The 13,337-nt window shown below is 37.6% G+C and overlaps 1 protein-coding gene across 1 annotated transcript in view; it reads left to right on the top strand.

Moving 5' to 3' along the window:
• usp31 (ubiquitin specific peptidase 31) overlaps positions 1 to 12,951 on the top strand; it is a 33,891-nt gene extending 20,940 nt beyond the window's left edge. Inside the window, exons 11-17 of the mRNA XM_073838672.1 lie at positions 1,126 to 1,255; positions 1,948 to 2,067; positions 5,720 to 5,945; positions 6,283 to 6,441; positions 8,295 to 8,447; positions 8,623 to 8,661; positions 8,748 to 12,951. Of these exons, the coding sequence (XP_073694773.1) occupies positions 1,126 to 1,255; positions 1,948 to 2,067; positions 5,720 to 5,945; positions 6,283 to 6,441; positions 8,295 to 8,447; positions 8,623 to 8,661; positions 8,748 to 10,246 (2,326 nt within the window). The 3' untranslated portion in view covers positions 10,247 to 12,951. The remainder of the gene's footprint in view (positions 1 to 1,125; positions 1,256 to 1,947; positions 2,068 to 5,719; positions 5,946 to 6,282; positions 6,442 to 8,294; positions 8,448 to 8,622; positions 8,662 to 8,747) is intronic.
• The last annotated feature ends 386 nt before the right edge of the window (positions 12,952 to 13,337 follow it).

The following is a 13,337-nucleotide window of genomic DNA, read 5'->3' as shown; positions in this document are numbered from 1 at the left end:
ATACCCCCGCGGGAAGACAGGTATCTACTTTATCTCTTTGCTACATGAAACAAACCCTCCCGGTAATGTAAAAGCAAAGATGACCAGAGTAATAGTAACGAACTCGCGGGTGCCTAATGTATTCATTCTTGTATATCGGAGTCGTACATTAGGCACGCATAAGTCCGCTGTTGATTCACAAACTATTCATGCTTTCGGTGCTCTGATCCATAGTATTTTTGCGTGAAATTTCAAAATATTTGCATAGTTTTCAAAATGAATGTCCTGTGAGTTTTTTATAATGAATGCTTACCCATAGAGGTGGATCTTGTAAGGGTCAGTGGTGTTTAAGCACATATGAGCACCAGCATAAACAGATTTACAATGTATTTACTGTATTTTTCATTTATATGTTTATTTTATAATGAATACAAACAGTAGATATTCAGTCACTTAAGAAAGAGTACTCTGAAGTTGTAAAGAATGTCTGAATTAAATAATTTAGGTGCTTTAAATCTGTATGTGTGTATTCATGTTAAAAAGTTAGAGCAGAGGATTTTCTTTTAAATTCAAAAGTATAGCTTTAATTTAAAGTTTGCTTGATTTTTTTAAAGACATGCAGGAGAAAATAAAAAGGCAAAACTAATGTTTAGGTTAATAAAAAAGGTTAAAAAATAAACACCTTTAGAGGAAATGTCAGGCATAGGGGGGCCTTGCAAAACTGACCCGAGAAGAAGGGGGCCCTGATATAAAAAAGGTTGAGAACCCCTGTAATAAAATAATATGTTGCAAGCTAGCACTGAAAATAAACATGTTTAATATATTAATGTTTGACTTTTGTGTTTGTTGTTTTTTTTTTTTTTACTAAATCGGAATCGAAACTGGGAATCGAAAAGAATCGGAATCGATAAGTGGAATCGGAATCGGAATCGAAATCGATAAAATTCAAACGATACCCACCCCTATTCGACACTTCAAGTGTCAAAAGAGTTTCTTGACTACACGTGCATGTATTAAACATTCTCTGGCAGACTGTTAGAGCTGCAGAGATAAAATATGTGTGTTGAAGTCACAGTAGAGGATAGCGGACATGCTTGACGGGTCTGGTTAGAGATTGGTTTCCAGCATATGTTCTGATTCCCGCAGTTTGTTTGGACACACTGAGGAAGAGTACATCCCTGATGCTGAGAGTGTGTATCTGCACAGAGAGCAGCACCATCAGCCGCAGGCCTGCACCCTCGCTCAGTGCTTCCAGCTCTACACCAAAGAGGAGCAGGTAAACGTCTGGCATAATACATGTCCCACATAAAGGATAAAGGTCATGTACTCACTATCATGTCTTTCCAAATCAGTTTGACTTACTTTCAAGGGAAGACATTTCAAAACAACTCCGTACAATGAAAACGAAAGATGTCCAAAGCTGTCAAATTTTAGTGAATAACAACTTAAATTTCTGTCTCTTCCTCACACAAGAGGTAGTTTATGATGCTTGACAGGCCTCATCCGCTTTCCTTGTACGGGAAAGAGCAGCTCAGACATTCTCCTTCTGTGTTCATGGAAGAAAGCAAGTCATACAGGTTTTGACCGACATGAGAGTGAGTAAATGATGACACAGTTTTGATTTGTTGGCTGAACTATCCCTTTAAAAGAGTCCTCACACTCCTTTAATTTTTTTAATTTCCACTTCTCCAGAGTCGCCTTTGTGGGCGCATATGTCAAGGTTACTCTATTTCTGCTGTCAGTGCTGTTTTAAAATTGCTAGTTTTTTTGCGAACACATCTTTAACCCTGGAACGGGTCCACGCAGCGTATAAATATACACTGTGGTTAGCCAGAGCTGGCCTCGGGCAGCTAAGGAAGGGTTTGGAACTGGCTGTGCTTTAAGGAAAATGAAGAAACAGCCAGATTTGTAAATGTAAAACCCTCCCTGACTGATTTTGTTTATGTCTGCTTCCTGTATGCCTTCCAGTTGGCCCCAGATGATGCCTGGCGCTGTCCCCATTGCAGGCAACTGCAACAGGGGCGGATCAAACTCAGCCTGTGGACCCTGCCGGATGTCCTCATACTGCACCTCAAGAGGTTTAGACAGGTGCTGTACTAATCAAAGCACATCACCTGCTCAAATGGTGCTCTCTGCATGAAGTGCAAATGTCGGTTATCCACCTTATCCTTCAAGGGTTCATTAGCCGCTATAGGGAAATAACAAGAAGAATAGCAACGTGCTGTAAATGGTAAAACAGTTTGCACCTCAAACCAGTGTGTTCATAATTAAGATAATACATTGAAATAATATTGTAAGACATACTAATTTGCAATATCAAGCAGCAAAACAAACTGTTTTGTACAGTTTGAAAAATAGCTGGACGCGGATGAGACTGGAAGCCAGACCCATAAAATTTACAAATGCCTGCTTTGGTCATACAGGAAAAATAAGGTTGATAGTGACCTGTGGTGAAAGTTTGGATAGAAACTTAGGGTTTGTGCGATATATAAATGAAATGTGATTTGACTTTATCGAGTATATCGCAAAAACTCATTCAGAGAGTGCACGCATATTGTGCATATATGTAGGTTAGGCTACAGTGTGAGCACATTTAGAGTTCACACTTTCACTGAGTGATTTAATCTATTAAAATGCATTTAGAATTTCCCCCAAAATTCAAGAAAAGAAGGCAGAAATGTCCCTGTATAACTGTCTTTTATATTTATATTATATAAATGTTTATTATATAATCGCATAATTACTCTAAAGTCAAATGATATAGTTAATATCACACAAAGAGTGCTGTTTTTATCCAAATATCAACATGATTGCAAATGTGATGTTGATTTTATAAAACCGTTCAATAAACAAGATGTTAAGAAGAAGAAACAAGTATTAACCCTTGTGCGACCTTATGGACATTTTTGTCCATTTCAGTTTTGTTTTTTGTTTTAAGTGTGTCTGTGTTAATGCCAACTGCATAAATCTTGGCTCAGGTGTGTATTTTTATTGAAATTTTAATATTCCACCCTCGTTTCCTTCAAAAAATCTATTTTACCCTCCATACAAAAAATACTCACACTCAGGACCTTAAGGACAAAAATGTCCACATTGAAACCCATTAAAACTGCAATTTTTGCTAATAGGCATTCATTCTATCGGCAAGGCTTCAAATTTTACATTTTTACCATTTTTACTTTTTACTTTTTTTTTTTTTTTTTCAAATTTGGCATATAAAAGAAATACTCACTTTTTTTGTGTTTTCTGCTTATGCATATTATAGTCTATTATAGAGTCAATTGGAAAAATAATGCAGCTAAAATTGTGTGGGTATGTTGGTAAGGATGTCAGAGTGTGGTTCGCATGTGTTTACTGAATTTTTTTTGGGTGTAATTAGTTTGAAAGAAATTATATTGTACTGGCAATCAAAAATCCCACTCCATGTATATGAGTCACATCCTTGGCAGGGTCATAGGGCCATGTGAAAACTATGCATAAGGTCAAAGAAGGTTAATGAGCTTTGAGGATTTTTCTTTTTCACCCAAACACACATTTTGTTTTTGTACAGAGATAAAAGGTGAGCTTGAATTTGATGTAGAAGTTCAGAAGCCCCTAAACACATTGTTTTTGTTTTCACCACAAGAAAATGCTGATTGTGTAGTCTGTTCACACAGACTACACAGTTCACACAGCCCAGTCAGGTGTTCGCAAAGTAAAACCTATACATATTTGGTGCTTGAGGGCTTGATCATTTCATTGCTTGCAAGATGAAGAGACGTTACTCAACAGAGGAAGCTCTGGAGCTAGTGTTGCCCACTGACAGTGTTCATTATGTAAAGAAACCAGCTTTTAAAGCATTACAGTTCTGAAAATGAATGAATGTTTGGTAATTATGAATAGAAGAGATGCTGATAAAAAACAACAGTCAGTGAAAGTGGAAAAAAATATTAATATATAACATTTCTATGACAGTTTTTTGACATGGACATTTTTGTCCATTATGGCCCTAAGTGTTAGTTTTTTTTTTTTTTTTAAATCTGACACTACATAAAAAATACAAATGCCTCAAAATGAATGTTGTTGTTCTTCATTGACACACCCAAGAAGCTAATAAGCAAAGAAAAAAAATCTGCTTAGCATTTAGTATATGGAAATTAACTACTATTTTTCATTTTTTCATAAAAAAACACCTGTGGCATTATGTAAACAAACCAGCATTTAAAGGGTTAAAATTTTGAAAATTAATGAATGTTTGGTATCTATGGATAGAACAGATGCTGGTTAAAAAAATCGACATCAGTGAAAGTGGAAAAAAAATATTAATAAATGATATTTTCATGGCAGTTTTTGGACGTGGACATTTTTGTCCATTTTGCACCTATGTGTAACTTTTTTTTTTTTTGAACGCACAAGGGTTAAGTGGCATTTTAGACTCAATAGTTCTAGTGGTCAACCGATATTTTTTTTTTAATCATTTAAAAATGGATTAAAATGCACACTTCACAGCTGGATTCGACTAAGTTTGAGAAATTAAATATTCATTAGTCATTCAAAGAATCGTTTAAATTATATAAATGGCTATTTGCTGAAAGCTTACAGCAAACAACAAAGTAATATATTGTTTGCCTTTCTGTTACTAAAAATATAAAAGCAATCGTTATAATACTTAATTTGTATACATTTTAATTCCTTTGTTTAACTGTTCTGATCTGATTATTAGACTTATATCCGTATTAGACAGTGAACAAGAGGGAGAATGTGAGCAAAGATATGGAATATAAGCACTGTATGCTCAGGCGGTGTCTAAATAAAAAAAAATTCCGCCTCGAACACATAGGCCAAACAGAAAAATGTATCAGCCGATGCCGATATTTGAAAAATGCTAAATATCGACAGATATATCGGCCTTGGCGATATATTGGTCGACCACTAAACAATTCCTGTTTTTATCAACTAAATTTTGTCAAATATCAACTTTATTTTGTCAACTAAAAGTTTTTCAAACAAATCCACAGCAGAACTTTTGCATCTCTAAACAACACACAACAGTGTTTTGTTACTGAATCATTTTCCCATTTGAACGAATCGGTTGAATGAATGACTCAATTACTCACTCATGCAGTGAATTATGCCGTCTACTATCGATTTTCGGTTTATGTTCAAAGTATATTTTCCATTTTTCCTCATAATAATTTTAAATATCTGTATTCAATGTTTTTTTTAACATCAAAACCTTAATTATTAATTTGTAACTGCAGGTTAAATGCATTCATGTCCTGTGTTAAACAGTCTGTGTGAATGTTTCTAAATGCCACTTCAGATGCAGATTCTGTCCCACCTCTGTATTGCAAAGAAAAATAGTACTGATATAGTGTCCTACTATTTGAATTTATTGATGAAATGTAAGAATTTGACACAAAAGATGATGCTTACAAAGGTAAAAATGCCTGGAAAAGGCTCCTGCAAACTAATCACCGCACAGAATATAAAGAATCAAAAGCTTTCAGCTTTCCACTGCAGTCCTAAACCTGCCAAAGTACCAGCATGATAACACACTCAGCAAAATAGCATCCAATTATCATTATCGACAAAAATTCCAGACAATATTGAGATATAATTTTTTGTCGTTATCGCACACCCCTAGCTTTGACTGTCTTCAAGATCTACCTGGAGAGCTGTGTTATCTTTCGATAAAAGTATGTAATGTGTGTGTAAACGGACTGCCTACTTACTAATGTGTGCATCTTTTGTCTTCAAGGAAGGGGACAGGAGGGTTAAAATGCAAAACATGGTGCGTTTTCCTTTGATTGGCATGGATATGGCACCCCATGTGGTAAAGAGAAGCCAGAGCAGCTGGAGCTTACCCTCCCACTGGTCACCATGGAGAAGACCTTACGGACTTGGCCGTAACCCAGATGACTACCTTTATGACCTCTATGCTGTGTGCAACCATCATGGCAACATGCACGGAGGGCATTACACAGGTAACGTCTTATGGAGCACCAAGAACTGAAATGAATGAAAATTCTGTCATTAATTACTCACCCTCATGTCGTTCCAAATCCGTAAGACCTTCGTTCATCTTCAGAACACTAATTAAGGTATTTTTGATTAAATCTGAGAGCTTTCTGACCCAACTACCACATTCAAAGCTCAGAAAGGTAGTAAGAACATCAATAAAATAGTTCATTTGACATCAGTGGTAACCGTATTTTTAGAATTTTCTTTTTTAGGTGATCTATCCCTTTAAATCCTTGGATTTACTTTAAAATTGTGTTGTATTACTTGACATTTCAGTCCCCTTTTTTTAACTCTTCATAGCGTACTGCAAGAACTCCATTGATGGGCAGTGGTACTGCTTTGATGACAGTGAGGTTCAGCCTGTAGCAGATGAGGATGTCTGTCAGCAAACCGCATACATTCTGTTCTATCAAAGGAGGACGACTATTCCCTCATGGTCGGCAAACAGCTCTGTTGCAGGTGACTCTTGTTCCTTATAGAGTTTTGGGTTGACACAGTTTGCTGACTCATTTGTCTTTTTCATTTTAAAGGCCTGTGAAGGCGCTGGCATGTGAACCAAGTGACCCTCTTTTTCCAGTTCAATGAAACTGCTTCATATTAGTATGGCACTTTTTATGAGACTTAAGTAGAGTCACATTCCATTCTAGAGAATAAAAAATAAAGCAATTAAAAGAGTTTGATGTACCGTCTAGACATATCTAGCGCTGAAAGGCCTCCGGCTCATTTATAAAGGCTAAGTCACAAAAAAATGGGTCATTTTAAAATTGTCAAAATATTGACAATTCATGTCATGAGTCATGAGCACATTACAGAAATAATTCATCCAAAAAATTACATTTTCTCGCTTTTCTTTCCACAAAAATTGGATTATTGTAAGTTAGTTTTAGTGTGCTTTTTATGTTTTTTTTTGTTTTTTTTTTAACAGTACTGCTGTTTTATGGGCATGAGTTTTGTTTTTTCTTCCTAAACCTGTTAAGACCCTGTCCTGCAGCCAGTTCTAAAGATTTCAGTGATCATGTCTAGGCCTGGATAAAAATATTGATTTCTCAATTTGAATCAATTCTTTTTACCAAATGATAATGATTCTGGAATCCCAGGAATTGATTAGTCAAGCCTGTTTTCAGTTAATGAACGGAACATTGTAGCATACTTCCCATCCAATAAATTGCAATACGATTTGTGCTTTGTTTGATATGACATTTTAATTAAAGAATTTGTTTACAATATTCAACAGTTAATACCGTTTTGGCACTGTTTAATGTGAAGTGACAGATTGCTGTAGCGACTCAGTTTAAGGGAAGCAGAAGCACAAAGTGCAAGTGAACTGATCATCTCCCTTCGCTTTCACAGTTTCAGCACAAAATAAACATGAATAAACATGAGAAGGTATGTTAAAAGAAAGAGTACAACTTAACAAAATCAGTATCCTGTCTCATGTAAGCGCTCAATCAGTGTTTGAACCGCGCAGAGACGTCAAAAAACAGCTTGTAAATTATGTCACATAAAATCACATTTACATTTAGTCATTTACATCGTGATTTAGCAGGTGCTTTCATCCAAAGCGACTTACAAATGAGGACAATGGAAGCAATCAAAATCAACAAAAGAGCAATGTTATGCAAGTGCTATGGCAAGTCTCAATTAGCCTAACGTGTTAATGGAATAATAAATAAAAAGAAAACAGATAGAATAGAAAAAGAATAGAGCAAGCTAGTGTTAGAGGCCTATTTTTGTTTATTATATAATAAATAAAAGGAAAACACATAAATAGAATGCAAAAAGAATAGAGAAGCCAGTCTTAGTTTTTTTTTTTTTTTTTTTTTTTTTTTAAGAAAACAAGCAGTTAGAAAATGAATACAGTGCAAGTTTTTTTCCCTCAGAAAATGCATATTCAGTGACCATATAAGCTTTGTCAGCTAGAAAAATGAACTCTAGAGAGGAGCATTAAAATATATTGATAAGATTTTTACTGTTCTTCAATAATTAATTTATGTTTGAATAAATTCATCAATTAAAAAACTGTTTGTGTAAAAATAAAGCTATGTTTTTTTGTGTGAAAAATACAAGGTTACACTTTATTTTAAGGTGTCCCTCGTTACAGTGTAATTATGCATTTAAGTGCTGAGTATATTAATATAATATTAATTAACTACATGCACATACTATATGGTTAGGGTTAGGATTAGGGCTTGGTTTAGGGTTACGTGAATGTGATTATACATAATTAATTGTTACTATAATAGTAAGTACATCTAACATGTGTGGCCCTGTAAATGAAGATGCTTGTTTTTGGATTTGTGTAACTCTCTCAGGCTCCACCAGCTCATCTTTATGTGAACACTGGGTTAACCGGATTCCGGGCAGCAGGCCGCCCAGTCTGGCCTCCGGAGCCTCCTCGAGACGAACATCCCTGATCTCTTTGGCAGAGTCAGTGGAGTTCCCCGGTGATCGCAGCGAAGACGATGGTGAGGAGCTTCGTTATGCCATGGGTGTTCATCTTTCTGGTGTCTTTAATGATAAATCTTTAGAAGCTAAGTAGTACCTATTTTGCCCTCATCTTTCTTGTGTGTCTTTTTATTCTGTGTATTGTGCCAGTGTTTTACTCTTGCCTTTCTTTATGATGTCTTCTCTCTCTTGTAGCTTTAGCGCTTACTAACACAGGATCTCCCGCCTTGCTCAGTTAAGACAAAACTGCATGCCAATGCTCTTTTCATTCAGTCTGGTATTAGCGCATTAGTTTAAATCTCTTTGTTCTTTCTGTTAAGGAGGATTTTCGACGCGGCCCTTCGTCAGGAGCATTCAGCGGCAGAGCTTGTCCTCTAGATCGTCGGTTACCAGCCCTCTGGCTTTCAGCGAAAATGGGATGAAACCCTCCTGGTCCCTGTCACAGAAACTACAAATGAGATCCAGCTCGCCCTCTCGATTCTCTTTGGACTCGCGCTCCTCCCCTCCTCTTGAGAGGATAGGAGAAGCTTGTGATGACAAAGTGTCTACGTCTTGCTTCGGTGGCTATAGCAGACATGAGCGGCAGCCCAGCAGTAAGGCTCCGCTGGCCATGATGGAGGGTAACGGTAGCGATGACGGCAGTGGGAAACGAATCCTAGACGATGCCTACTGCAGAGCTCCGACACAGTCCGACAGAAAGAGCTCTAAAGGCGAACCCGTCGACAACAACAACCAGATTAACGCTGTGGATCAGAATGCTGTCGGAGCACTCTCCAAAGAGCAGAAGCATAAGAGCTCCAGCTCGGAGAAGAAAACAGAAGGATCCTCCAGCAAGAAGAGCTCCAGCAAGACCAAGGGGGACCAAGAGAAGTCCTCCAAGAAGCGCCAGAGCACTTCATCTATAACCAAGTCTCCATCTTCCCAAGTGTCTTCCAGCCCTCAAACAAAGGGCACCAAAACGACCAATCTAAAAGAGAAGAGCGATTCTCCCAAGAGTACAAAGGGTACGCCTTCAGGAACGCCCTCCAGAAGGAAAGAGTCCGTGCAGGCACAAGAGTCTCCAGTGTCTGGAGGCATAAAGGGGAAGCCGTCCCTTACTTCCACACCCCAGTCCTCTGCCTCTCCCTCGCCTACATCCAAAAAGAGCTCCTCGGTGGCTGAGAGGAACTCTGTGTCTGGCAAGAAGAAGCTGGTGGAGAGAGGCTCCAGCAAGGATTTGGCACACACCAGTCCCCTGGCAGAGAAATCTAGAATCAGTGCCACCCCGCGAGCATCCCAACCTAAAACTGCCGAGGTGAACCGGCCCGAAAGGAGGCCAGTGAGAAGCTCCAGCAGCAGTTCCTCAGTCACCAGCCTGCGCTCCCCAAGCGTCTCCTCGAGAGACCTCCGCCGCAGCAGCAAATCCGAGGACAAGGGACTCTCGTTTTTCAAGAGCGCTCTTCGGCAGAAAGAGTCTCGACGGTCGGCCGATCTGGGCAAGACCACGATTCTCGCCAAGAAGGCTGTCGAGAGGAATGCCAAGTCCAGCAGCCAGTGCAAACTCGATGTCGGCGAAGGCGAAGGCTCGGGAAACTCGTCCCAGCAGGTCTCCCCAGAGCCACGCTCCTGCAAGGCCGCCGCTGACCAGAAAGAGTCCTCGAAGACCTCCACCCCTAACAAACGCTCTCTCTTACCAGTAGGCAAGTCCAAGTCTTCCAATTCTGAGACTAATCTCCAGTCTCCCATCAATGGGAAGAGGCCTCTCGAAAAGATCTCATCCTCTAAAAAGCTTTCTTCCAGCATGCAATCCTCTGCACGGCCAACACAGACGCCTCAATGAAATTTGAATAGCAGTTCCATTATTTTCTGTAATGCAGCTATTTTTTGATGTGCCTAAGAAGAATATAAAGTATATAGTATATACCTGTATTTTACTTTTCTCAAAGAAAATATGTAAATTATCAGAAAGCGCCTTTCTATCCTGCCATGGAACCAAATCGTTGCCTCCGGCAAGGTATGGTATATGAATCTACTACTGTTCACAACTCTGAATAGGAATGTTTTAACTTAGCACTTTGTATATATTTTTTTTCTCCCTCGAATAACGCTTAGATGTAATCTGTACAATACTTTTTAACTTGGACAAGTTAACCTTTTTATTTGGACAAGTCGGAATTAGATTTTTGCGAGATTCCTTGGAGTATTGTACCAATTTGCTCCACATCTACACTTGGTGCTATTTACAGTCCAGTGTTCCCCTGGCACTGATACAGTATGAGATTGAGAAGAGTTACATCACGAAAACCTGGTCGACTTAACGGGGTTCAGCTGAGAACAATCTCTTTGGTACCTCTCAAAGTCTGCTCTCCCACCCCAACTTTTTTCTTTTGTACTCGAGAGCAGTTACAAGTGTTCCAGTAGCATTACTGCCCTTAGAAATGTGCGCAACAATGCCAACTACAGGCCGATAGCTGAATTGTTGCCGTATGAATGTGATCTTTCGAATGGTAAAATTAGTGGAGGACAATCTTTAAACTCTATTTATCTGGATATTAACAGAGCCCTGCATGAATTTCTTTTGTATATCTTCGTTTTTCTAATGAAAGCCACATAATCATACTTGAACCATTTCATGCCCGCCAAATCCAATGCCAACACATATAAGCGGATTCATTTGGCTTGCTTCCAGCTGAGCATAAACAGTGTTTTGTTTTTTGTTTTTATCTCCCATATTTATCTGTGGACAACCAGTGCAATAGTTTTCAACACTTTGTCGGAGAGCAAATATATGATCTTCTGTATTTGGGAAGTACGTTGAACTTAATGTTGCTTCAAAACAAATTATTTTAAAGATCAATACTGTGCATATGCAATAGTAATGAAAAACTTTTAACCAATGTAAATTATTTTCACGACTGTAATGGCTCTCCAAGAGTTTGTGATTGAATATCCAATCGAAATGGCTCTGCAGAAAGGCCTTTGTTTATTTTGCGTACACCATAGAATTTATTTTCTTCTCGATTTAGTTCAGTTCATTCAGACTAATTCAAAATGTTATATATGACAGGAGAAATGTAAGGTTAAGCAAGTCATTATTGTTACATTTGCATAATAGTGTCATTACGTCGGCCGCTGTTCAGCTTGCTACCCTGTAATTAAAACATTAATCCAAGCTCTGCTGACGCCACTGGTGAACCGTTCTCATTTTCACGCTGCTTTTCGGTCACAGAAACCCATCAGCACACTTTATCTTAAAATAGATACTACAGCAATGAATCTAATGTGTAGCACGCCTCTTTTTTTTTTTTTTTTTTTTGCGCAACAGGCCCATATTGTGTGTGCACTGAAAAAGTGTTGTAAAAAGCAGTATTGCATGATAACATTAACGCATGCACTTAACTATGCAAGTGACTGTTGCTAAACATAACAAGTCTGGTTATTAATGTCTGATTTTTATTTATTTTTTTATAAAGAAAACAGCATGAATTGTTTCCATTTTATTGCTTTTTTGCACACTTGTCCAACTTTTTATTTTTAAAATATGATACAAAAGCATAAATTATTAGCTTTAACCATATGTATTCTAAGTAAGCAATTGACGTCTTTTCATGCTATTTTCTATTAGAATTATCTTTTTTATTATTTGATGAATTATTATTTGATTGAATTCATTAGGGTAAGACCTCCCTGTTGCCATGTGATAAGTTTTATATTTTTATAGTCACCGCCTGTTTTTTTTTTATATTTATTTTTTTATTTTTTTTCACATTTCGCTGGCGTGATGTGGTCTGCTCATGCTTTCACATGTAGTAAGTAGGGAATGTCGTATCTTATATCAGCTATGTAACTTTATCGTCAGCATTCAATCAGTGCAACACAATTCCCGCATCGCTTGCAATGCTGATACACTAAACACTACATTCACTTTGTCTTTTTGTCATTCCATGTTTTAAGTTGTGAAGTTCTCGGACCATGAATTCAGAGAAGTGCTATTACCCTCTATTAGTCTTATTGCATATGGGATGTTTTCAATGGCTCAAGTGCTAATATGACATGGTCTTATCAAGCGTTTGGATAGGACGGATGATTTTATCATAATTATGAAGCTGTATCAGTCTTATGGGATAATATGCGTGCTCTTGGTTTACACACTGGACTTGAATGATTTCTCTCAGCCCAGAGCGGCTTTCATGTATTGTTCACAAACTGGTACCTGCTTTCTATCTGGGCTGTCATTTTATTATATGAACACCATTCTAGGTCAACCAAAAGAGGAAAATAATATTCGGTTAGAAAAAGCGAAAACCATGTAAATGTTTTGGTTGCATGAGACTGCGTCAAATGCTTTTTTGTTAATTTATTTGTATGTTTTATGTGTATGCACTTTTTTTATTATTATTTAGAATGTTTTTTTTTTATTATTATTATTTTAAAGAATGCATTTCTTTGAAGAATCATTTGTATTCATAACATTGTCTCCCCAATGTAAGTTGGCGGTTGAATTATGATTAAAAAATAGACCTGCATTAGAGGTCTAACCTCAAATTTGTCCTTGATATTATTATTATTTGGATTCATTTTATTTGCTTAGTTTGGGGTTGAGCTTTTCTTTGCTGCAAGCAGTGTAATATCAAATAGTGACCACAAGATGGGGCCATGCTTTTAAAAATATGAAGCGATACAGATGATTTCCTGTTTGGGCAAAACAGGCAATTCTAGAGCCTTTTTAAAGGACTTCACTAAATTACTTTTATAAATAATTGACGTGGTTACCAATGGAATCACTGTAGTTTGGGTAGCGATACATGTAAACCGTGTTGTCCACTCAAAAATAAAAAATTCACACCAAAGAAGACCCAGTCAGCAAATTTCCTCTGGGCCGGATCTGGCCCATACCAACAGCTAAAGTGTGGCCCAGATAAGTTTAGGTT

Source organism: Garra rufa, chromosome 1 (genome assembly GCF_049309525.1).
Source record: "Garra rufa chromosome 1, GarRuf1.0, whole genome shotgun sequence".
Lineage (NCBI taxonomy): Eukaryota > Metazoa > Chordata > Actinopteri > Cypriniformes > Cyprinidae > Garra > Garra rufa.
This window is presented reverse-complemented; position numbering and strand designations above follow the sequence as displayed.